We start from the raw sequence: 26,943 nt of genomic DNA, 5'->3' as shown, positions 1-26,943 counted from the left end.
AATTACTTATTTGAATACTATAATTTTGTTTTAATTATTGTACGAAAAATTCGTGGATAACCGAAATCGCATGAAAAAAGTTCGCATGAATTAAGGGATAACCTGTAGTGGCTGAGGAGAATGAAGGCTACATCTAACCCCTCCAGTTCAAAAATTACTCCTAAAGTGAATATAATAACTGGGGAGACAGCAACAAGACAGCATACATCCTTGAACTGACAATGTCAGTCAGCAGCTGCAAAGTCTGATAAATAATGGCATAAACCGATCAACTATTTATATCATAATCATGTAGACCAGGGTGTGAACCGTATGCCCTAGTTATTTATTACCTTGTTCTTTGTTCGTTTTTGCTCTTCCGCAGTAAACTAAGGGGAAGATGTTTATTAAAGCTCCATTGTTACCTATAGAGCTGGTAAGCCAGTTTCTCCCATTTTAAAATCATTCTTGTGTGGAAAAACCTGTGAGATGGAAAACATCCTTGATTATAAGGACTATCAGTAGAGTATATCTATGAGAGAAGGGGCTTTCACCTAGAATCATTTCTCCTCATTTAATCCTTCATTACAATATCCCCTCTGGGCAAGGTATACAACCCATTAGCATGCCAAAAGGTAGTAGGTGGATGGTAACCATCATTTTAGGAGGTAATTACAATGGGAATGACTTCGGACCACAGTCTGGTAGTTGGCCATGGACAACACTCCTAGGTGGGAAACTCAGCCATATTTACATAGTAGTCAAAGTACAGGCTGAAACAACTACTAAAACATATTCCCTAAACAAAGCTTGTCTTGCGGGCTATGTCTCCTCCACTTTCCATGCACCTCACCATGTGGAAGGACCCTATTCCAAAACTAGTGGGGTATTGTCTATCGCAGGAAGGCAGCTACTTGCTTACATTTGATGCGTCTGCTCGGCCAGACACACTCAGGTAGAGGAACAACAACAATAACTACAATGACACCACTTATTTTATTCTTACTGCCACCAAATAATTTTATTCAGCACAGGAAGAAGCCTCCAAATACCACAGGGTGTTTAACCCCTACACCGCGGGCATGTTTACAGACGTTTTGCGTGTGCCGCGGGGTTATTCGGGCTCTGACAGACTCTCGAAAAATATTTGCCAAAAATCAGTTATTAGTCCTAGAATATTAAAATTATATATGCTTATCGCACATACCTTCAGCTTTCTCCTGGAATGTTTGTTGAGCCTTCGTCAGTTACCGTAGGACTTGTGGAGACCTCTGAAGTTGGGTAACGAAGTCTTCACTTTACACTTCCCGAAAACCCGTAATATGATTACAACAGCCAGATATTAACACTATAAACACTACTCTATGATTTTCAAGTAGTTTGGGATCCATACTCCAAAAAAAAAAACACTATGAAAGCAATGAAAATTATGAGCGCGTCTGACCGTCGCACTTGCGCTAGTTCGCTCTTGGTACTCTGTCATTTATTATTCATAAAACCCCTCACACTTTATATTTCTATTACTATATAACACTTATATATATCTAGTCTTTATCCATAAGTTTCCTTCAGTAGTATTAGTTTATTGTCACTGTAGGGATTCAATTTCTTTCAGTAAAATACGTAGCATTCACTTTCTCGTCCTCTATACTGGCATTGAGAGTGAATGTCACTTTCATCTTCATTCTCATAACTCATAGTATTCAGACATGCTAGAGTGAAACTTTCACTTTCATTACTCCTAGGGTATATACTTGTATTCTTATAATACTACTCATTTACATTTCTATTTACGTTCTCTATTTTATTTACGTTATTTACATTTCTATTTTATTTACACTGTGTTATGCATTGTCACTTGAAGTAACTTATAAAACTATTTTCCACTGTTCACGAATATTTACATTCATTACTTTCACTTGCTGTTTACACATTATTTACAATTCCACTTGCACTGTTTTACTCAATAGAAAGATCGTAGTCCTTTACCTCTTTCCACACGAGGTTTAGTAGGGGGTAAAGGTCACAGGGCCCTTTGCATGGGGGTGAAAAAGTCCCTGAAGTCAGCAAGAGGAAACAGACATACCTCCACTTCGGAAGATGAGAGTGAACTGATAAGGGAGGGCCGGGGTAGACGCCTACTTAGGGGATATTCAGTACTACCAACGTTAGCTCTTGAAACAGCTATGTATAGCACTGAAATGATTGGCAGGAAATCTAGACAATACATTATAAATTAGGTAGTTCCAGGTGAATGTAAATATCACTTATATGTATATTTATTACGAAAATAGATTATACGGCATATTTCACGGGGAAAAAAACAGCGAAAATTAGCGAACGAGTGCACGTGAGGTGTTGTCAGGTGATAATTAGCCAATTCCAGGTGTATGGCACTCTCACTTACCTTATTTCTTTCTTGTATATATTATTTGGTATAAGAATAGGGCATAGGGCTTATTTCAATGGATGAAATCAGTGAAAAATTCCAGGGAAGATTTACTTAGCGTAGCACGGGCGGGCAGGCGAGAGGATAGGGTAATGGAGGGGGGGGTAGGGAGGGGAGTCAAGAACGGGGAGAAATGGCTAAATTGTCAACAATGGATGGGAGTACAGATGAGATTAGGAGTGCTGACTAGTGTTGGACATTGGCAGTACTGATAGATGATACAAGCCCTCACTTGGAAGCCCGGGTGAATTCAAAATAACACAGAATCACAAAAGCGACGCCCCGCGGTATGATCCCTTGCTCCCAAGCGTCAAGAAAGTGACGCCCCGCGGTTAAGGGGTTAATGAAGGCTATACCTAATCCCTCCAGTCTGATTAACTTCTAAGCAAATTAAATATTCTGGTAACATCATGAATATAATAAAGGGGTTAACCTTTTGGTTGTGGTGTTTCAATGACCTGAGCAAAATTATCACAACCTTGAATGAGCTACAAAATTCTTCAGTCCCAAACTAAACTTTAAAACTAACAGGCTTTAACATTTATTTGTCCTCAAGGTTTCTGCTGAACTAAAATGAGGTAATCAGTAGCCAAAGCGCTGATCAGTCATATCCATTATATTTAATCCAGAGTGACTGAAAATAATTAGGTAGCAGGCAGAAGAGAATAACAATGATGTACTGGTGACGACAGGCTCAATCCAACATTCTACTCCATTACTAAGACAAAATACATAAAATAGTGTGAAAGAAGCAAGTATACAATACAGATGATGTACTTGTGCAGAAGGAGTTACCCAAACATTTATGATGGTTTTGGTTGGGTTGGTTTATGTTAAATTGTTATATTACGTTAGGTTAGGTTAAAGTATGTTAGATTCAGATATGTTAGGTCAAAATCTTCTCCATACCTATCTAATTTCTCCCAAAACTCCAAGAATCTTGCTCTGTCAAGATGGCGACGCATTCGACTTAAGTTTATGACATGCACTGCCCATTTGGCTATGTTGGAGTCAAGGGTCATCTCATCAAACTTGATATGGAAAGCACAAACTGAAACAAAAAGGGTTCTTTCATTAATACAGAAAACACAAACTGAAAAGAACAGACAAGTTTTCTTAAAGTTTAATACGGAAAGCACAAACTGGGGAAGAAAAGTCAGGTTGTCTTATCTTCAAATTTTTTATGGACTGATTTACTGAAAAGTCAAGTTGAGGTTTTTCATTAATAAGGAATACAAGCAGGAAAGAAAGGCTTGGATTCTTTCAGCATTAGGGAAAACATCAGTCATTATAATCATGGCCACTTTTTCTCACCCAGGGATGGGGTGAGGTATGGTCCAGGAAGCAAGGAAAAATATAATATAGGGAGAACTAATCACAATACATCCTTCTTTTAAATACTTCCACTAAACTGCCTTATGTTGCTAATCAAAGTACGCACTTCTGTTGAATATTTCCACTGGGTTGCCTTCATGCGGCCATCCTTTAAACTGCCAAGCTGGTCCCATGGCAAAAACAGCAACTACTCGGTCCCAGTCAGCGTAACTGAGCTTAGAGGGATTGTCTGTCACTCGGTAGGGAACAGTAAGGCCCCCTGGCTTAGGCCGCTGGATCAATATTTCAGTCTCTCTTCTGGTGCCTTCCTGTCGTTTTTGTTCAGAGGTCACAAACCTGGAGGAAAAAAGATAAAATGTCCCATTATTATGACCTGGCTGTTACTGAAATGACTCACACCTACATAATATAATACTGTACATACTGGGGGTAGGGGGGTTTTTCAAGAATACTCCCCCAGTATCCCTGCTTGTCGTAAAAGGCGACTAAAAGGGTTGGCGGAGGGTTAGTGCCCCTCCCCGGAAAACAACTAACTAAAAAAACAAACAAGAAGCCTCGGACAAGGACTGACCAAACGATGACGACCAAGGACTGGACAAAGGACATGGTAATTGGAACTTGGAATGTAAGGGGAGCGAATGATGAGGTGAAAGAGAGAGAGATTGTCCAGGTGCTTGAGAGTGCGAAAGTGGATGTATGTGGAATAACTGAAACAAAAAGGAGAGGAGAAAGTATGAGAGAATGGGAGTATGGATGGGGTATATGTGCAGGAGTAGGTGAAAATGAGAGGGCAAAGGAAGGAGTATGTATAGTTGTGAGTAAAAGATGGAAGAGGAGCATAAGACAGTATGGATCAGTTGGGTCAAGGATTGTGTGGGTAAAGCTGAAAGTTGGAATACAAATGTGGGCGATTGTGTATGTGTATGCGCCAACGCAAGATCGTGCTAGAAGAGTGAGAGAAGAGTTCTGGACAAATGTAGAAGTGTGCATGGAAAAGTTTGGAAGGAATGAGAGAGTGTTTTTGATTGGTGATATGAATGGTAAAGTTGGGAATGTGAAGGTGGATGGAATAGTTGGTGAGTGGGGTGTGCCTGCTGAGATAGATGAGAATGGAAGTGCATTAGTGGACATTTGTGCTGGGAGGGGGTTGGTGATAGCCAATACCCTCTTCAGGCATAAAATGATCCACAGGTATACATGGCGAGTGATGAGAAGGGTGGGTGGTGAACAGAATGAAAGGAAAGCAATGACTGATTATGTGTGTGTGGATTAAAGGATGCGAAGATGTGTAATGGATGCAAGAGTTTATAGAGATTGGGGGAGTGGACTTTCTGACCACTACTTGGTGGTGGCCAGAATTAGAATGCAAGTAAGATGGAGGAATAGAAGAAGGGAAAGACGAGAGGAAGGAGTAGTTGCAAGGAGAGTGGAAAGGTTACAAGAGGATGAGAAAAAGGCAGAGTATAAGAGAGAAGTGGAGGAACGATTGGGCAAATATGAATTGGAGCAGATGGGAGACGTGGTAGGTGTGTGTAGGATATTCACAAAAGAAATATGTGCAGCATGTGATGTGGTGTGTGGAAGGAAGAGAAGACGGAGGGGGTGCAAGGAACAGCGTGGTGGACTGAAGAGGTGAAACAGGCTGTGGCACAAAAGAAGAAAGCATACAATGAATGGATGAGAAATAGGGGCGTGGAAGAAGTTGAGAGGTGGAAGAGAGAGTTATATGTGGAAAGAAAGAAAGAGGTGAAAAGATTAGTAAGAGAGAGTAAGAAGAGAGTGGATGAGGAATTTGGAAGGAATCTGAGTGTAAAGTGGAGGGACTGTAAGAAAATGTTCTGGAAAGAGGTGAAAAGAGTAAGACTGGGTGGAAGTGAAATTAGCAGGGGAGTGAAAGATAAAAATGGTAGATTACTAGTGGAGAAAGGAGAAAAAGTGAGCAGATGGAGAGAACACTTTAAGGAATTGTTGAACGTAGAGGATGGACGTAATGCGAGTATAAGTGGCTGGGGAATGGCTGGGAGAAGGAGGGAGGTGAGAAGACAGGAAGGAATCAGTAGGATAGAAGTTGTGGAAGCAATGAAGAAAGTTAAATCGGGGAAAGCCCCAGGAATTGATGGAGTGTGTGGTGAAATGCTGAAGCATGGGGGAGAGATAGTAGTAGAATGGATGTGGAAGATGTGCAGATTGGCCTGGGAGGAAGGTAGAGTCTCGGAGGATTTGAAGTCAGGTATAATTATTCCCTTGTACAAAGGAAAAGGGGAAAAAGAAGTGTGTGGTAATCATAGGCGCATTTGTCTTCTTAGTATAATAGGAAAAGTGTATGGTAGGATACTTATTGACAGAGTTAGAGAAAGAACAGAGAAATTAGTTGGAGAAGAACAGGGAGGCTTTAGGAAGGGAAGAGGTTGTGTAGATCAGATATTCATTCTTAGATCTTTAGTGGAAAAGTTTCTAGAGAAGGGAAAGAAGTTGTATGCGGCTTTCATGGATTTGGAGAAAGCATATGAAAGGGTGGATAGACAAGGATTGTGGAAAGTGTTAAGAATATATAGAGTAGATGGGAAGTTGTTGAATGCTGTGAAGAGTATGTACGATGGTGCGGAGGCTGCAGTACGTGTGGATGGTGAACTAAGTGAATTTTTCTCTTTAAAAGTTGGTTTGAAACAGGGATGTGTCATGTCTCCACAGTTGTTCAATCTGTACATGGATGGGGTAATAAAAGAGATACAAGGTAGGGTAGTGGATGTTTGAGTGGCCCTGGTGAGAGAGGATAGTGTTTGGAAACTCCCTGTACTGTTGTTTGCAGATGATGCTGTGTTGTTGAATGAAGACGAAGGGGAGCTGCAAGGCTTGGTGGATGAATTTGAGAGAGTGTGTAAGAAACAGAATCTAAAGGTGAATGTAGGGAAGAGTAAAGTGATGGTCTTTGAGAGAGGTGAAGTCAGTGAATGTATAGCAAGGTTGGATGGTGAGGAATTGGAAAATGTGAGTATGTTTAAGTACTTGGGTAGTGTGATAAGTAAGGATGGAGGTTTGGAGGGTGAAGTGCTTGAAAGGGTACAGCAGGGAAGAAAGGTTGCTGGTTCTTTGAAAGCAGTGATAAGAAACAGGGAAGTGAGCATGGAAGTGAAAAGTTACTACATGACAGTATTGTGATACCAACTCTAACGTACGGAAGTGAAGCTTGGACGTTGTTGGAAGGTCACAAGTCAAGAGTGAGAGCAGTGGAAATGAGTTATTTAAGAGGAGCCTGTGGAGTCACATGGAGAGACAGGCTGATGAATGAGGATATAAAGGAGCGTTGTGGTGTTGATGTGGATGTGATAGGAAGCGTTATGAGGAACACACTGAGGTGGTTTGGCCATGTGGAGAGGATGGAGGGTGAAAGACTGACGAAGAGAGTGTATGGAGTGAGGTGGAGGGGGGAAGAGGGAGGGGGAGGCCGAGGATGAGATGGAGGGATGGAGTGGAGAGGTATATGAGAGAAGGGGGTGTGAGTTGGGAGCAGGGCAGTGAAATGGCGGGGGACAGGGCGACTTGGAGGCGATTTGTTTGTGGCCACCCCAAACGGGATTGAGGCGTCTGGCAATAGATAGATAGACAGACATACTGGTTGCTACGGTGGCAAGCCTGAAAGATGTTGCGAACATGTCCATTATTAAATGGTAGCTATAACCGAACTTATTCCCATTTATGTCGTAAATCAGAGTACAAACTGGTTTCTTCAGTCACAAGCCTACCTGAGGAATTTAAAATCTCTTTGGACATACTGAAAGCTGCTACACAAAGAACTTTTTCACAATCACAATAAGATTACATATAGGTTTCTCCAGTAAAATACCTGGTACACTAGGAAACAATAGTATATTCCCAGACTAGTGCTTAAATTAGATAAACATCATTCAGGAAAACCTACATCTACAGTTACCAACTATTCATCAATTACGGTACGCTTGTGTTAAAGAGCTATTACAATAGCATGCGAACATCATTTGATGATCCACTTCCAAAAGATGTCTTAACGCCAAAAACAGTGTACCGCAGACAGAAAACAAGAAAGAAACCAGTCCCCCACTCATAGCCAGCACTGGAGGCTCCAGAATCAGAGCAAAGCTTTAATACAATTTCATCACTTAAGTGTTACATGAGATGATGAAGGATGTGTTGTGTACTCTGGAAGGTACGAGAATACAGGTACCAGTAATACCCAATTTATATGGGAGTTCAGTTTGCAAAGATGCACCCCCCCCCCTTTTTTTTTCATAAAAGGGTACCAAAAGTACACCAACACTGCACCCCTGTATACAGGTAACTCGCACGGAACACGATCTCACGGAACGCGCTCGCAATTATACACGGTAAGGGCTGGGATACATATAAGACAAAGTAAGATTAAAAAACCATTATGAAAACTGCAAATTAACACAGGAGAGGCCTTTGAAAGATCAAATCCTCGAACGTCACCGCAGCGCGCGGTTTGTTTTGATTACGTGACGATCTAGGCGGGAAATTATTCAGTAAGTGAGACATTCCCGAGTACAGTAGCACAGTATTTGTAAGTTAAATATTTACAGTACTGTACTGTTCTGGTAAGTTAATGTGCAACTTAAAGTACTATTAAATAACGTTAAAGCAAGAAATAAAGTCTTATAACCAGTTTACCTGATAGGCGTCAGAATATTGCCTTTTTTATTTGTTCGTTTTTTCCACAGTACTGTACAGTATTTGTAAGTTAAATATTTACTGTTCTCGTATGTACTGTACTTGTAAGCACTTAAATAAAGTTAAATCATTAAATAAAGCCTTGTAACCAGTTAACCCGAATTATATGAGTACCCATGATCGGCGTCGGAATATTGCCTTTTTTGTTTGTTCGTTAAACTCTTACTGTACGGCTTTTCTACAGTACTGTATTTGTAAGTTAAATATTTACTGTTCTGGTATGTACTTGTAAGCAATTAAAGCATTAAATAAGGCTCTGTAACCAGTTAACCTGATTTATATGATTACCCATGATCGGCGTCGGAATATTGCCTTTTTTGTTTGTTCGTTAAAGACTTATAATAAGAGAAAAATACATTTTTGTCTTGGTATCTTTACCTATTTGCTGTAATGGTTTGGATTATTTGATGCAGTGCAACTTGTAGAAAACTGTGAAAACTTTCGGGAACTGAACGAAAATCTGGGACATGAGACTGACCTTGACTTCACCCTCTCACGTATCATCTGTCAGTTCACCACCTGCTATCGTGATGAGTGGATGTACGATTTTTTCGCTCGTGGCCATGCCTAACCACACATAGTTACACCCATTATCTCGACCCAGACAGAAAATACAATCTTTTTCCTCCCTTGCAAAACACAAACAACCACCCTGTTTACGAGACAGCAATATATATTGCGAAAATAACAAGGTAAAATGATAAAGATGAACGTAAAATGATAGAGAAAGATGAACATGTTATAACGGAAGAAGTACGTTTTCCCCGTCTGTAAACGTATTTATTTCTGCTTTGTATCTGTATTCGTAATAATTAGACTTATTGTTAGTTCTGAAACTGCATTACGATTCTATTTTTGGCCATTCTCGTGGTGTGGGAGCTGGAAGTTGTGACAACTTCCTTATTGCTAATCGGACTGACCCTCCACTTTATTCTCCCGTGGCAGAGTCTAGCCTTGGAGGACGTGCAGTTTTCTCATTTAGGACTGAAAATTCAACTCTTTCGCTCCCTTTTCCAAGCATGGGCACAACGATAACGTAAAAAATAACTCGAAACTACCATAAACATATATCAAAAAGGTGAAAATGTATTCATAACATTTTTTTTTTTCCAGCCATTCCTAACAGATTATGTACCGAAATCATTCGATATCACAGTACTGCATTTCTAAGTAAAATATGTACTGTTCTGATATGTACTTGTAAGTTAAAGCACTGGTACCAGTTAACCTGATTTATATGATTACCTATGATCGGAGTCGGAATGTTTCCTTGTGTTTACGTACAGTATTTGTGTGCTGAAGTTTTGCTCTGGAGTACTGTATTTGTGAGTTATAACATTAAATAAACCTTCTAACCACTTAAAGTGCTTTCTAGTGATTACCAGTGACAGATAACAGCAAAACAACACATTTGGGGGGTCTAGGGAGCAAAATACGGAGTAGTTTAAATATACGCGATTTCGCACCTAACACGGCACGGTAGGAACGAAACCCACGTGTTCCGTGCAAGTTACCTGTACTTAACTCATAGAATGTATGCTGTGGTGTAGGAGATTTAAGCAAAAAACTACGTTTTTCATTAAGACTTTCTGCAGATATACGAACTAAACATTAACAGCAATCCACATAACTTACTGTATATCAATGTTTAAAAAAAAAAAAAAAATCTGTGCCCCTGTTCATGTGTACAGATTGGCTGAAGACACAAGCCGGTTATGGCAGACTATCTTCCAAGTGGGTGGGACGCAGCCAACAGTCTTACACCCAGATGTTAAAGTGGGCACTAACGCACATTTTTACTCTATTGAAAGCTTATAATCATACACTAAAAAATTCAATAAAATGCCTTACTTCATATCCTGGAGAAGATCCTTGGCATTGTACATGGTGATAAGTGAGGTGGGAGAGTTAGGGACAATGATGATGGGAGTACGAGATGGTTTTTTCATCTGCTGTCCTGGTGCAGGCTGAAAATAATTACACATATTAACATACAACCTACTTATCAAATAGAACTACCATCTTTATCAGTCAGCCATATTTATGATGGAATGAAATTATCTTTTTACATATATTCATGATCTTGAATAATCACAACAGTACAGTAAGGCCCCTCCAAACCTGCTTTGAAGTAAGCAGACCATCTAATACAGGTTGAAAAGATTACTCAGTAAATATTACACAAAAAGTTCAGTGACTGATCTCACCCCTGGCATTCACTTAATACTACTACTCAAGCAAGCTTCTGTCATCAGTCCTGGGCAGAACCTAATACTAGGATACAATACAAAATAAGAAATGGACTCTCTCTGAATATCACCTTATTCTGTGGAGTAAGATCTGGCTGTGGTGCCATTTTGTGACTCTGGCTGCCCTCTGTCACACTCTTCAGAGACAGACCATGGTAAGTTCGCATGGTATCAATCTTGAAGCCCTCAGTCTCTGCAAGTAAACGCAGTTCCAGTATTACTGAATCAATCGACAACTAGTATCTCTCAGATGACTCCTGAGATTTCCACAACAAAATATGTCAATTTCAAACAAACTTAAATAATGGTTTATCTTCATAAGATTCTTTAATTTTATGAAGCAGGTGGTATGTGAAGAACCCACCATCCACTCACCCAATCATGGTACTCTGAGATTTTTTTTAAAGGCCTTGGTCATAAATTGCACATGTAAGTACTTGGGTAGTGTGATGAGTAAGGATGGAACTTTGGGGGATGAAGTACGTGAAAGGGTACAGCAGGGAAGGAAGGTTGTTGGCACACTGAAAGCAGTGATGAGAAATAGGGAGGTGAGTATGGAAGTTAAGAAGTCACTGCATGATGGTATTGTGATCCCTACCCTGACGTATGGAAGCGAGGCGTGGACCTTGCAAGAGGGGAACAAGTCAAGAGTGAGAGCAGTGGAAATGAGTTACTTGAGAGGAGCATGTGGAGTGACATGGAGGGACAGGTTGACGAATGAAGAAGTGAAGGAACGTTGTGGGGTAGATGTGGATGTGGTTGAAAAGATTAGGAGAAATACACTGAGGTGGTTTGGACATGTGGAGAGGATGGAGAATGAAAGACTGACTAAGAGGGTGTATGTAGGTGAGGTGGAGGGAGGGAGAGGGAGGGGTAGACCGAGGATGAGGTGGAGGGGTGGAGTTGAGAGGTATATGAGGGAGGGGGGGGTGAGTTGGGGGGAGGGGAGTCAAATGGTGGGTGACAGAGTGACTTGGAGGCGTTTTGTCTGCGGCCACCCTTTGCGGGATTAGGGCGTCGGGCTATAGATAGATAGATAGATAGATAGAAGTCTTTTTTTTACCTGTTGATGACAACTAACAGTGATAATGAGTGCCATGTATGTATAATGCAACAGTGATAATGAGAATACTCCCCCAGTATCCCTGCTTGTCGTAAAAGGCGACTAAAAGGGTTGGCGGAGGGTTAGTGCCCCTCCCCGGAAAACAACTAACTAAAAAAACAAACAATAAGCCTCGGACAAGGACTGACCAAACGATGACGACCCAGGACCGGACAAAGGACTTGGTAATGAGTACATGGAATGTAAGAGGAGCGAATGATGAGGTGAAAGAGAGAGAGATTGTCCAGGTGCTTGAGGGTGCGAAAGTGGATGTATGTGGAATAACTGAAACAAAATGGAGAGGAGAAAGTGTGAGAGAATGGGAGTATGGATGGGGTATATGTGCAGGAGTAGATGAGAATGAGAGGGCAAAGGAAGGAGTATGTATAGTGTGAGTAAAAGATGGAAGAAGAGCATAAGACAGTATGGATCAGTTGGGTCAAGGATTGTGTGGGTAAAGTTGAAAGTTGGAATACAAATGTGGGCGATTGTGTGTGTATATGCGCCAACGCAAGATCGTGCTAGAAGAGTGAGAGAAGAGTTCTGGACAAATGTGGAAGTGTGCATGGAAAAGTTTGGAAGGAATGAGAGAGTGTTTTTGATTGGTGATATGAATGGTAAAGTTGGTAATGTGAAGGTGGATGGAATAGTTGGTGAGTGGGGTGTGCCTGCTGAGATAGATGAGAATGGGAGTGTGTTAGTGGACATTTGTGCTGGGAGGGGGTTGGTGATAGCCAGTACCCTCTTCAGGCATAAAATGATCCACAGGTATACATGGCGAGTGATGAGAAGGGTGGGTGGTGAACTGAATGAAAGGAAGGCAATGATTGATTATGTGTGTGTGGATGAAAGGATGCGAAGATGTGTAAAGGATGCAAGAGTATATAGAGGTTGGGGGAGTGGACTTTCTGACCACTACTTGGTGGTGGCCAGAATTAGGATCCAAGTAAGATGGAAGAATAGAAGAAGGGAAAGACGAGAGGAAGGAGTAGTTGCAAGGACAGTGGAAAGGTTACAAGAGGATGAGAAAAAGGCAGAGTATAAGAGAGAAGTGGAGGAACGATTGGGCAAATATGAATTGGAGCAGATGGGAGACGTGGAAGGTGTGTGTAAGATATTTACAGAAGAAATATGTGCAGCATGTGATGTGGTGTGTGGAAGGAAGAGAAGACGGAGGGGGTGCAAGGAACAGCGTGGTGGACTGAAGAGGTGAAACAGGCAGTGGCACAAAAGAAGAAAGCATACAATGAATGGATGAGAAATAGGGGCGTGGAAGAAGTTGAGAGGCGGAAGAGAGAGTTATATGTGGAAAGGAAGAGAGAGGTGAAAAGATTAGTAAGAGAGAGTAAGAAGAGAGTGGATGAGGAATTTGGAAGGAATTTGAGTGTTAAGTGGAGGGACTGTAAGAAAATGTTCTGGAGAGAAGTGAAAAGAGTAAGACAGGGTGGAAGTGAAGTAAGCAGGGGAGTGAAAGATAAAAATGGTAGATTACTAGTGGAGAAGGGAGAAAAAGTGAGCAGATGGAGAGAACACTTTAAGGAATTGTTGAACGTAGAGGATGGAAGTAATGCGAGTATAAGTGGCTGGGGAATGGCTGGGAGAAGGAGGGAGGTGAGAAGACAGGAAGAAATCAGTAGGATAGAAGTTGTGGAAGCAATGAAGAATGTTAAATCGGGGAAAGCCCCAGGAATTGATGGAGTGTGTGGTGAAATGCTGAAGCATGGGGGAGAGATAGTAGTAGAATGGATATGGAAGATGTGCAGATTGGCCTGGGAGGAAGGTAGAGTCCCGGAGGATTGGAAGTCAGGTATAATTATTCCCTTGTACAAAGGAAAAGGGGAAAAAGAAGTGTGTGGTAATCATAGGGGCATTTGTCTTCTTAGTATAATAGGAAAAGTGTATGGTAGGATACTTATAGACAGAGTTAGAGAAAGAACAGAGAAATTAGTTGGAGAAGAACAGGGAGGCTTTAGGAAGGGAAGAGGTTGTGTAGATCAGATATTCATTCTTAGATCTTTAGTGGAAAAGTTTCTAGAGAAGGGAAAGAAGTTGTATGCGGCTTTCATGGATTTGGAGAAAGCATATGACAGGGTGGATAGACAAGGATTGTGGAAAGTGTTAAGAATATATGGAGTAGATGGGAAGTTGTTGAATGCTGTGAAGAGTATGTACGATGGTGCGGAGGCTGCAGTGCGTGTGGATGGTGAACTAAGTGAATTTTTCTCTTTGAGAGTTGGTTTGAAACAGGGATGTGTCATGTCTCCATGGTTGTTCAATCTGTACATGGATGGGGTAATAAAAGAGGTACAAGGTAGGGAAGTGGATGTTGGAGTGGCCCTGGTGAGAGAGGATAGTGTTTGGAAACTCCCTGTACTGTTGTTTGCAGATGATACTGTGTTGTTGAGTGAAGACGAAGGGGAGCTGCAAGGTTTGGTGGATGAGTTTGAGAGAGTGTGTAAGAAACGGAACCTAAAGATGAATGTAGGGAAGAGTAAAGTAATGGTCTTTGAGAGAGGTGAAGTTAGTGAATGTACAGTGAGGTTGAATGGTGAGGAATTGGAAAATGTCAGTACGTTTAAGTATTTGGGTAGTGTGATGAGTAAGGATGGAGGTTTGGAGGGTGAAGTGCTTGAAAGGGTACAGCAGGGAAGAAAGGTTGCTGGTTCCTTGAAAGCAGTGATAAGAAACAGGGAAGTGAGCATGGAAGTGAAAAAGTTACTACATGACAGTATTGTGATACCAACTCTAACGTACGGAAGTGAAGCTTGGACATTGTTGGAAGGACACAAGTCAAGAGTGAGAGCAGTGGAAATGAGTTATTTAAGAGGAGCCTGTGGAGTCACGTGGAGAGACAGGCTGACGAATGAGGATATAAAGGAGCGTTGTGGTGTGGATGTGGATGTGATAGGAAGCGTTATGAGGAACACACTGAGGTGGTTTGGCCATGTGGAGAGGATGGAGGGTGAAAGACTGACGAAGAGAGTGTATGTGAGTGAGGTGGAGGGGGGGAAGAGGGAAGGGGAGGCCTAGGATGAGATGGAGGGATGGGGTGGAGAGGTATATGAGAGAGGGGGGTGTGAATTGGGAGCAGGGCAGTGAAATGGCGGGGGACAGGGCGACTTGGAGGCGATTTGTTTGTGGCCACCCCAAACGGGATTGAGGCGTCTGGCAATAGATAGATAGATAGATAGATAATGAGTGCCATAAGAATAGTGCAATAACAAAAACTAACAATAAAATCATTATGTACTGCACTGCGTTTTTTCTGAATTGACAAAGATCCCTTGCTCCATTAAGTTAAGATTATGGGCAAGTATAGTCAGACTGGAATGTGCATTTGACTCATAATTAGGAAGACTCACTCTTGTGTCATAACTAAAGCTTACTGAATTTCATTCAACCACAACTTAGCATTCATATTGAGGGAGTGGCCCAGTTACTTCAGGTGAAAACAAACCAACCACAACTAACCTTCTTTGCCCTTGAATCTCTCCTGGTCATATCGGGAGTATCCTGCTGGTTGTTGTGGTACTCGGGTCACAGGTGTGGGCACTGGGTTAGGGGCACTCGTTCTCAAGCGACCTTCCTCACGTGCTTTTATGGATTTTAGAAGCCCCATTATGCTTATTCCAAATTGCTGTTAAAAAGAACACTATGACAGAGGAATAAAATTTCATTATCATCAGCATGAACATTCATCACCCTGACCTTGTCCCTCCTCATGAATTTTAATTTACTTCAGAAGCTCCACAATGCTTGTTTGAAATTACAGTACTCTACAAAATAAATGGCACAGCACAGAAGTAGAATTTCAACATCATCATCCTGACCCCTTTTTCCTTTTCTTACAATTTTCTACTGATTTTTGTTGTCTCACTATGCTTGCAGTGAATTCCATGTAAAACAAATGGTACAGTGGAGGAGCAGAATTTCATCATCCTTTATTCTTTCCTCACAAACTTTTTTTTTATAAATACATACCACACTATACAGTACTTGCTGCATAATGTTGTGAAAACAGTGGTAAAGTACAGGAGTAGAAATCCAATATCAGCATCATTCACGATCACCCTAGCCATTTCTGCCACCTAAAGATGGGGTGAGAAAGTGGAGAAACAAGAAAAGTGAAAGTTCAAAAGTGGGAGTACTATAACAAAAAGCAAAAATGAAAAAAACAGTAATGGACTAAAATTTCATCATTATCATTCTAACAATTCTCCCCTCTCCCCCAAGAATGAAATAAGGAATGATCTCAAAATTGTATCATCATTCTGGCTACTTTTTCACACATATGAGAAGGGGTGAGGCTCAGGCAGAATGCAGAATCAAGGAAACTGAAATGTAACAGGTCACTTTACTGGGCATTCTGCAGATAGTTCTTTAGCTTTGTGGCACTGCCATACAGTATCTATTGCTGAATCCTGTTGCTTGTATGGCTCCAAGCTCATTTGGATGTGAACCCAATGGACTACAGGCTGAACCTGTCCTTCTCATTCATCTTTCAGGGGACAAGGAGGGAGTTGAGAGGTGTCTCAAGGTACGTCATCACAGTGCCACCGCATGAAAGCAACTCTTTGCAGCACTATTTATGGATCCTACACCCTGTTTACAAAATGGGGCAAGAAGGTCGTGTGCAAAACCCTGAAGAAGTTCAGTGTACAGATATCTAAGGCTAAAGTCAGAGTGGAAGATGAATTAGGGTACACTGTTAACAGAAAGTAACCTTACTTTTTCCAGTAGTCATTTTGAAACATGGGGTAAAAGTGAAAATATTCTTCAGTGATTTCTTATCTATGTGTATGCCTGCTATTTCAATTAATACAAAATAAAGTTGGAGCTTTATGTAACAAATGTACTGCAAAAACAGAAACAAATGTTTTATGAACAACAAATAAATAGCAACTGCACTCACTGTGAAACCCTCGATCACATGGGTAAGCTACAATGCAAACATACATACAGTATATGGGAATGGATACTTACTGTCAATTGTACACAAGAAAGCAAAAATCAGTATCCTCCCACCAAACAGTCATGGGCCAGTGACGTTTATTACCTTTGAGTCTTCCCCATCATCTCACTGTGACCCCACCCTCACTCTCACCCTTTTCTTGCATCAGTTTTGCCTTGAGTAAGTGAGCAGTTAACTAGATTCAGCTTTGTCTGCAGCAGGGGGGTGTTACTGATTATTTCTTCTGAGTGCACAAAAGTCAGGAATACATACCTTGCCAGAGCTCTGCAATATGGTAGTCCGAGTTCTCCACTGTCGCTCCTTGGTGGTGATATCCTTTGTCATGTCTATGTCAAACTCCAGCATCGAACGCAGGTCTGTTCCAAGGCCAGGGTCATCATCTTCCTTGATCATTGTTCGCTTCAGAGCCAAACGCTTGGCCTTGATGGCAGCAATCTTCTCAATGGACATGGCTTCTGACAATGATCTGTGAAATTAGTACACTGTCAGCAAACATATACAATCTCTGGTTTGTAGTTCAAGAATTAAACAGATTCTACAGTAGGGGTTTGGTGGTGATACTTCAGAAAAATTGTCAATTAAAATGAGCACACGACTAACACTTTGACTGTGCTTCAATAGCTTTAAACAGGCAACTGCACTCTAACCAAGCTGGGAAGACACTTCATTCAAAGTTCCCTAAACTGAGTAAATTGCCTTGAGACTGCAAGAATAAAGTGAAAGTGGCTAATATGCTTTACCTGTCAATGTTACTGACAATAGATGACTTTTTGGGAGCATCAAAGCGAAGTGCAAGCTGCTCTTTGATCTTTTGTACATCACTGTCATCATAACGTGGTTTCTTTGCTGCACTGTCTGATGCATCCTCAACCGCCCTCTTCACCTGAAGCATAAATCACAAAATCAGGTGTTGACCTTATCTCAAGGAGGATATTAAACTATGCTATCTGGCTAGTTGTAGCTTGATGCCTTAATTCCAGGGGGATGGCTAAAAACAAATCACCTTCACACTACCCTGTCCTCTAGTATCGCACTGGTCTCCCTCTATTTCATACCACTCTCAATGATACTCATTAATTTAAACTGTTTATTGTGAATATAACATTGTAGTACAGTAGTTTTGGGTCAACCTCATCAGAGATAAAAAAAATGGGACTGCAAGAGATGTTCAGGGGCTCCACTGCAGTCTCCTCATTAGCCCGTGCAAACACCATCTAGCCTAAGCTAATGTGAATTTTAAACTAGCCTAAATAGTATGGGGGTAAAAAAAAAAAAAAAAAAAAAAAAAACACCCCTTTCAGTCAGATTTCTTTTCCTTCTTTCTTTCTTTTTTTATTTTTTTGCTACTATCAGATTTTGGTAGCTACTAGAGGAAGCATACCGGTAATAAACTAAGGGCAACAAAAAATATATCATACTGCAACACGTGATTAGGCTACTGCTGATCTGCCACTAGTTAGGTTCTCTCTGTTACTGAAAATATGAAATGAGGCTTAGGACAGAAAGACATTCTGAGTCAAACAAAAAATGATTTTACTCTAGCAATGCCACATGACTTCATATGCTATACTGTAGTCAGACAAGGGTAAAGCAGTGAAGGTTCAGTTTGTGGATGATGAGTAAACGGAAGATAAGACAATGCTTTCAGTTAAATAAGGTACAGATTTGGAGGTTTTACTTGGCAGATGGCACAGAAAAGAATGAAGTCATGTGCTATCAAGTGACCATGCCTCATTCCTGCGACACATAACAGATATAAAACTGAAAGCAATAGTAAAGATGATGATGGTAAGGCTGTATGTGATGCTATAGCTGGAGATGAATGGTACAAAAACAGGCAGTGAGTAGTTACCTGTGTGGGGATCTCCAGTGGGGCAGACTTGTCAATGGCTGTGGCAGTGGATGTTTCTCCATTAAGATAAGCCAGAAGCTCCTTTCGGTCAGGTCGACGTACCACTGGAATATTCTCAGCCTGAGGGAACAGATGAAATATACGCATGTATTGTGAACAAAGCCAAAGTGGGCCAAATCCGGCCCTTGAGTTATTTTTTACTTGGAAAATACAAAGAACGAACAAACCAACATAAAACAGAAAAATTTGCATTTTTCTTTACGTGCTTAGCGGATAATGTAAAAGAAAATTATACACAAATTTTTCATTTCGTTTAATGAATAAAAGCTTAGATGGAGGAAAAAATGGAGCTAAAATAAATGTATGGCCCTTCAATCAATCTGAGTTTAATAATCCAGCCCTACTAAAGTACTGTACAGTACTTGAATAGTCCTGTGCTATACAGTACTATGAACACCAGGTGGAAAACTTATTCAATCTAATGAAAAAACATGATTTTGACATCCAGTCGGCCCTAACTTGCAGTTTACGGTGTGGACAGGCAATATGTTACCAGTACAGTACTTTGGGGGGGGGGGAGGGGGGACATTTCTAATTCATGACTGCATGGTAAAATACTGTACACCCACCCACACACACATACAAAATCTGACATCAACACATCAATGAATGGATGAGAAATAGGGGCGTGGAAGAAGTTGAGAGGCAGAAGAGAGAGTTATATGTAGAAAGAAAGAGAGAGGTGAAAAGATTAGTAAGAGAGAGTAAGAAGAGAGTGGATGAGGAATTTGGAAGGAAATTGAGTGTAAAGTGGAGGGACTGTAAGAAAATGTTCTGGTGAGAGGTGAAAAGAGTAAGACGGTGGAAGTGAAGTTAGCAGGGGAGTGAAAGATAAAAATGGTAGATTACTAGTGGAGAAGGGAGAAAAAGTGAGCAGATGGAGAGAACACTTTAAGGAATTGTTGAACGTAGAGGATGGAAGTAATGCGAGTATAAGTGGCTGGGGAATGGCTGGGAGAAGGAGGGAGGTGAGAAGACAGGAAGAAATCAGTAGGATAGAAGTTGTGGAAGCAATGAAGAAAGTTAAATCGGGGAAAGCCCCAGGAATTGATGGAGTGTGTGGTGAAATGCTGAAGCATGGGGGAGAGATAGTAGTACAGTAGAATGGATGTGGAAGATGTGCAGATTGGCCTGGGGGGAAGGTAGAGTCCCGGAGGATTGGAAGTCAGGTATAATTATTCCCTTGCACAAAGGAAAAGGGGAAAAAGAAGTGTGTGGTAATCATAGGGGCATTTGTCTTCTTAGTATAATAGGAAAAGTGTATGGTAGGATACTTATTGACAGAGTTAGAGAAAGAACAGAGAAATTAGTTGGAGAAGAACAGGGAGGTTTTAGGAAGGGAAGAGGTTGTGTAGATCAGATATTCATTCTTAGATCTTTAGTGGAAAAGTTTCTAGAGAAGGGAAAGAAGTTGTATGCGGCTTTCATGGATTTGGAGAAAGCATATGACAGGGTGGATAGACAAGGATTGTGGAAAGTGTTAAGAATATATGGAGTAGATGGGAAGTTGTTGAATGCTGTGAAGAGTATGTACGATGGTGCGAAGGCTGCAATGCGTGTGGATGGTGAACTAAGTGAATTTTTCTCTTTGAAAGTTGGTTTGAAACAGGGATGTGTCATGTCTCCATGGTTGTTCAATCTGTACATGGATGGGGTAATAAAAGAGGTACAAGGTAGGGTAGTGGATGTTGGAGTGGCCCTGGTGAGATAGGATAGTGTTTGGAAACTCCCTGTACTGTTGTTTGCAGATGATACTGTGTTGTTGAGTGAAGACGAAGGGGAGCTGCAAGGCTTGGTGGATGAGTTTGAGAGAGTGTGTAAGAAACAGAATCTAAAGGTGAATGTAGGGAAGAGTAAAGTGATGGTCTTTGAGAGAGGTGAAGTCAGTGAATGTACAGCGAGGTTGGATGGTGAGTACGTTTAAGTACTTGGCTAATGTGATGAGTAAGGATGGAGGTTTGGAGGGTGAAGTGCTTGAAAGGGTACAGCAGGGAAGAAAGGTTGCTGGTTCTTTGGAAGCAGTGATAAGAAACAGGGAAGTGAGTATGGAAGTGAAAAAGTTACTACATGACAGTATTGTGATACCAACTCTAACGTACGGAAGTGAAGCTTGGACGTTGTTGGAAGGACACAAGTCAAGAGTGAGAGCAGTGGAAATGAGTTATTTAAAAGGAGCCTGTGGAGTCACATGGAGAGACAGGCTGACGAATGAGGATATAAAGGAGCGTTGTGGTGTTGATGTGGATGTGATAGGAAGCGTTATGAGGAACACACTGAGGTGGTTTGGCCATGTGGAGAGGATGGAGGGTGAAAGACTGACGAAGAGAGTGTATGTGAGTGAGGTGGAGGGTGGAAGAGGGAGGGGGAGGCCAAGGATGAGATGGAGGGATTGGGAGGAGAGGCATATGAGAGAGGGGGGTGTGAGTTGGGAGCAGGGCAGTTAAATGGTGGGGGACAGGGCGACTTGGAGGCGATTTGTTTGTGGCCACGCCAAATGGGATTGAGGCGTCTGGCAATAGACAGATAGATAGAACACAACTTTTTGTCAAAACAGCATGTCAATTGAGCTGAGAAATATCTGTATGTGCAAATATTAAGAAAACGGTAGTAAATGCAAAATTAAAAATTACAAAGGCAGTTCCTATTCATATTTTACATACTAGTCCCTGGAATCTTGAGATATTGAGTACCGGTATATATTATTTTTTCTTGCTATACCCAAACAATCACAGTCTGTCTGGGAGACATTTCACACAAAGAAGGTTAGATTTTCAATAAATTTTACTAATCCCATCACTAGTATTAAAGTTTTTTTTTTTTAACACTCTATGAATAAAATTATCTGGAGGGAACATGAATAACCCATCACAAATGTCATCTCATTCAGAGTCACTCCTTCAATTCAGTAGGTTACTGTGACTTTCACCTTAATTTTATTATAATCAGAAAAAACCCTACTCAGTTTGGGATATGCCATAATACGGTTAGCCCTGGCCTAAAAAAAAGTGTAGCCATTTTTTTCAAAAGATTCCAAACCCATGCAATGAACCAATTTTTAAAAATTCCAATTACAGTAAAACCTCACTACAATGGACTTCATTAGACTGGAATTCACTTTTATCGGAGTCAAGAAGCCAACCAGACTACATTCTTATACACTATACTGTACTGTATCAGGAAAACTCCGATAAAGCTAGAAGCGATCAGGACTGCCTGACCTCAGTCCGGAGTGGCTGTATTGTCCGCGTGGTTTGCATTTTTGTATGTTGGTTGGCAGCGGGCTGGTGGTGTCACACTTGACCCCCCCCCCCCACACACACTCTGTCTCAGTCTGACCCACATCATTTCTCCGGAAGTCCCTGATATACTGCTCGAGAGTGACGAGTGATAGGTGATAAATACAATGTGAACATCTTTAGTTTGTCTATCTATCTATTGCCAGATGCCTCAATCCCATCTGGGGTGGCCACAAACAAATCGCCTCCAAGTCGCCCTGTCCCCCGCCATTTCACTGCCCTGCTCCCAACTCACACCCCCCTCTCTCATATACCTCTCCACCCCATCCCTCCATCTCATCCTCGGCCTCCCCCTCCCTCTTCCCCCCTCCACCTCACTCACATACACTCTCTTCGTCAGTCTTTCACCCTCCATCCTCTCCACATGGCCAAACCACCTCAGTGTGTTCCTCATAATGCTTCCTATCACATCCACATCAACACCACAACGCTCCTTTATATCTTCATTCGTCAGCCTGTCTCTCCACGTGACTCCACAGACTCCTCTTAAATAACTCATTTCCACTGCTCTCACTCTTGACTTGTGTCCTTCCAACAATGTCCAAGCTTCACCTCCGTACGTTAGAGTTGGTATCACAATACTGTACTGTCATGTAGTAACTTTTTCACTTCCATGCTCACTTCCCTGTTTCTTATCACTGCTTTCAAAGAACAAGCAACCTTTCTTCCCTGCTGTACCCTTTCAAGCACTTCACCCTCCAAACCTCCATCCTTAATCATCACACTACCCAAGTACTTAAACGTACTCACATTTTCCAATTCCTCACCATCCAACCTTGCTGTACATTCACTAACTTCACCTCTCTCAAAGACTATCACTTTACTCTTCCCTACATTCACCTTTAGATTCCGTTTCTTACACACTCTCCCAAACTCATCCACCAAGCCTTGCAGCTCCCCTTCGTCTTCACTCAACAACACAGTATCATCTGCAAACAACAGTACAGGGAGTTTCCAAACACTATCCTCTCTCACCAGGGCCACTCCAACATCGACTACCCTACCTTGTACCTCTTTTATTACCCCATCCATGTACAGATTGAACAACCATGGAGACATGACACATCCCTGTTTCAAACCAACTTTCAAAGAGAAAAATTCACTTAGTTCACCATCCACACGCATTGCAGCCTTCGCACCATCCTACATACTCTTCACAGCATTCAACAACTTCCCGTCTACTCCATATATTCTTAACACTTTCCACAATCCTTGTCTATCCACCCTGTCATATGCTTTCTCCAAATCCATGAAAGCCGCATACAACTTCTTTCCCTTCTCTAGAAACTTTTCCACTAAAGACCTAAGAATGAATATCTGATCTACACAACCTCTTCCCTTCCTAAAGCCTCCCTGTTCTTCAACTAATTTCTCTGTTCTTTCTCTAACTCTGTCTATAAGTATCCTAGTTTGTAAGATTGTTAATAATGTGCATAAAGTGTACAGTATTTGAAAAGTGTTTAAAATTAGGTTGTAGCAATAAAGCAATTTCTAAATGCTAGAAAATTGGAAAAGTGGTCTATGTTAATATTAGCTAATATATATATAAAGTCAAGACACCAAACATAATCACACGGTACACGGCACGCAAGGTACAAGCCACACCTCCAGTTCCCGTCCATGATTCAGCTCCTGCCAGTGAATAATACTAAGGACTGTTATGCTATAATAAGCAATACAGGTATATACTGCTAAGAGTGAATTGATACAAGTCTTCTGTGCCACCTAGAATACAGTCAGTACAGTAGACTGTACTTACAGCTGCCTTCCGCACATATGTAGGATGTGTGAGGCTGACATGCTTGAGGAGAAACAAAAGACACTCCAAGGTATAATAGTCTTTCGGAGCACCATCTTTGCCTGACCTGAAAGAGGAAGTTGTATTAAAAACACAGGAACATCCTTGCTTAACACACTTTCATTATAAAATTATTATTCATCACACGAACACTTTTCACATACGGTAGTACGCAACTGTACATTACAAAGTAAGTAATCAGCTTGTGTTGTAAACGATCTGGTTTCACTTATCACAGACACCGCTGCAATCCTTCTGCCACGGATCCCCAGTGAAATGCAGTATACTATACTTGTCTAGATAACCTGACCTTATTGATACACATAATCTATGATAACTTCCATTTAGAGACCAAATAATACGATTTCAAGTTACTCTGGCCCCTCGTTTTACCGGCCCTAGTCACTCCAGCCTCACACCCTAGTCACTTTGGCCTCCCATCCTAGCCACACCAGTCTCTCTATATGCAGGACAAACCAAGGATGAAATATGTATATGATTGTAGGTGTATTACATACCTAACCTGTAGGCTATCCAGAATTAATTGTCTATGCAGATATTCTCAAGTCATCAGGGACTATCAGGGAGGCCACAGTGACGAGGGCTGGTTAAACTAGGGACCGGAGTGACTAGGGCTGGTAAAACTAGGGGCCGGAGCGACTAGGAGTGGAAGAACTTTGGGCCAGAGTGAATTGTTTCCAATGATACAAGGTTGGGATCGAATCATGCCAAGGTAACATTAGGACCAAATGATACCAAGGTCAGAATAAAAGAATGTAGTGTTCACTGTTAGGTTAGATCTACTTTTTGCAGGCATAGGATTTGATTAAGGTCTACTGTACATAATAAAATTAGGCAACCCAGCTACTTTACATCACTCTTAATCTGATAATCATGCTCCACTTGATAAGGGATACAGTACAAAATTATATGCGGGGGCAATCCTTGATTTTCATCCTCTGTTGCTTTTTAATCTCATATTTTTCTCTGATATTCCATGTCCTCCTTTATGGTGGGGGTTAAGATTTGGCAAATTTTTGGAATTTCACCCAACTACTGGACACCAAAATTAATATGCTTAATACCAAACTTAGGCAATACAGGTGCTCAGTGGCTACTTTCTCTTTTATAAGCATCTGTCACCTATGTTTTTTTTTTACAAACTAAATATGGAAGTGGTGGGGATTCTCCAGTTCCTACGGTATCTCCCTCTTTTACTGTATGCTAAAATGAACTAAACCAGTCCAACATAATTTTAACAGATATATATGTGATGACAGACATTGATAGCTAGGAGCTGCACAATCCAACTGCCTCCCCATTCCTTGTTTACCATGTACTAAAATGTGCATTTGCAACAGGTGTTTATGGAAGAAAGATTGCTTAAAACTGCATAAAATAACTGAACATTTTCATCTCAGTTTCCATTAGCTGAGTGCAATTCTGAAATACTGGTAATACCCAAAGTTCTTCAATGTTTCTCTATCTATCTATCTATTGCCAGATGCCACAATCCTGTAAGGGGTGGCCATTTGACTTTGAGTTATTTGTTTTATGGGCAGGGGCACTAACCCTCCATCAACCCACTTGCTGACAGGTAGGGAGCAGGTATGGTTTGGTTATATGTTTACCACCCAGCGTTGTAAATGGTTTGTTGGCTTACAGGAAAACATTTGGCCTGTCACTCAATGTAAAGCCACCTGTAAAGGAAAGAAAAGCAATAAGAAGCGACAGGAAAGATGGGAGAAATAGGAAGAGAGGAGGGAAAGCAAAGAAAAAGAATGATAAAGGCTAAGGAAGAATTAGGCAGCACTACATAAAGTGAGTGGACGATGGTCGCCGTTTCTACTACTAAATTATTTACCTTTGGAGAAATTTTAAGAACTGGAAAAGCTAGATACAGCCTTAAGAATATCATTTAATTGGAAAGGACTTTTTTTTTTTTTTAAACAAGAATGAAAAAATTCTGATAACAACAAGAATAAACTACTGTAAAAAGGCCATCACCCACATTCAGAGAGTAGAATCTGTTTCCCCTTGCATGGAAAAAAGCAAAGTAAAAAATCTGTTTAATATCATCGAACATGCTTTTCTTTGTACATAAGAAAAGGGGTTCAGGAGAAGGTGTCTCTAGCTCCTATCTCCGTCTATCTAACTTATCCCAACCTAATTTAATTTAGTCTGGACATTGATATGACAACAGACAGAGCTACAAGCTGAACAACCCCCACTCACATTCTTTATTTACTCAGTACTAAAAGGTGCATTAACGAGCAATGTATACAGAAGAAAAATTGATTAAAATTGCATGAACTAAATGATGAACACATTATTTCTCCATCACTTGGGTGTAATTCCGAAATACCAGAAATTCTACATATATGGGTGGGAAATAAACCTTACTATTTATCAACAATAATACCAATATCAACATGAGTTATGGGGAATCCCAACCTGCCTATCCTCTTATGGTAAGCCACAGCACCTTCCCACCACCATAAATAATGCCTACGACGCAACAGTGCCATCATACCCCTATCAAACGCTGAAAATTACTACTGCAAAACTTTCTATCCTTCTAGTAAACATTTCTCCAGGTCATATTGGCATCTATTTGAAAGCAGCTGGTTGCACAAGATTGGGGTACAAAGTGTAAACAATCAACTTTTCAGGGAGCTTCCTGAGTTATTCTAATAGGTACATACCCATATTCCAAGTAATTTGTCTTTACAGTTTTCGGCCAAGAGAATTCTCCGAAGATTATGTTGTCCCCTTTGGTAATAATCTCCTTTTTGTTCACATTATACTGGCGTAAAATACTCAGCGGATCCGCCATGTTGGAAAGCACTAAGTGGGCGCAGGATAAACAAATTTGAAGGGTAGGTCAAAGTTGGTGATATATATATATATATATATATATATATATATATATATATATATATATATATATATATATAAAATGTGGGCCAATGAAATGGTAAGCAATATTTGTTTAATCATCTGAAGCTGGCTTCGATTTATCAGCTTTTCCTTTGCGACGTTGCAGTGTACCGAAAATACCAGAGGAAAACCCATGCAAAAAATATCTTGTTTTTGCAACAGTATTGTGTAATTCGAGAACTAACA

The 26,943-nt window shown here is 41.0% G+C and overlaps 1 protein-coding gene across 1 annotated transcript in view; it reads right to left on the bottom strand.

Annotated features, from left to right (window-relative positions):
• hyx (cell division cycle 73 hyrax) overlaps positions 1–26,653 on the bottom strand; it is a 32,230-nt gene extending 5,577 nt beyond the window's left edge. The window contains exons 1-10 of the mRNA XM_080279733.1: positions 26,523–26,653; positions 23,779–23,884; positions 18,664–18,783; positions 17,552–17,694; positions 17,064–17,277; positions 15,311–15,476; positions 10,809–10,930; positions 10,340–10,455; positions 3,870–4,099; positions 3,338–3,479 (exon numbers count right to left, since the gene is read on the bottom strand). Of these exons, the coding sequence (XP_080135859.1) occupies positions 3,338–3,479; positions 3,870–4,099; positions 10,340–10,455; positions 10,809–10,930; positions 15,311–15,476; positions 17,064–17,277; positions 17,552–17,694; positions 18,664–18,783; positions 23,779–23,884; positions 26,523–26,653 (1,490 nt within the window). The remainder of the gene's footprint in view (positions 1–3,337; positions 3,480–3,869; positions 4,100–10,339; positions 10,456–10,808; positions 10,931–15,310; positions 15,477–17,063; positions 17,278–17,551; positions 17,695–18,663; positions 18,784–23,778; positions 23,885–26,522) is intronic.
• Positions 26,654–26,943: the final 290 nt, after the last annotated feature.

Source organism: Coenobita brevimanus, chromosome 80, assembly GCF_032717465.1.
Source record: "Coenobita brevimanus isolate Jiangsu-jjx chromosome 80, ASM3271746v2, whole genome shotgun sequence".
Taxonomy (NCBI): domain Eukaryota; kingdom Metazoa; phylum Arthropoda; class Malacostraca; order Decapoda; family Coenobitidae; genus Coenobita; species Coenobita brevimanus.
Note: the sequence above shows the minus strand (reverse complement) of the source record. Positions and strands in the feature narration are given on the sequence as shown.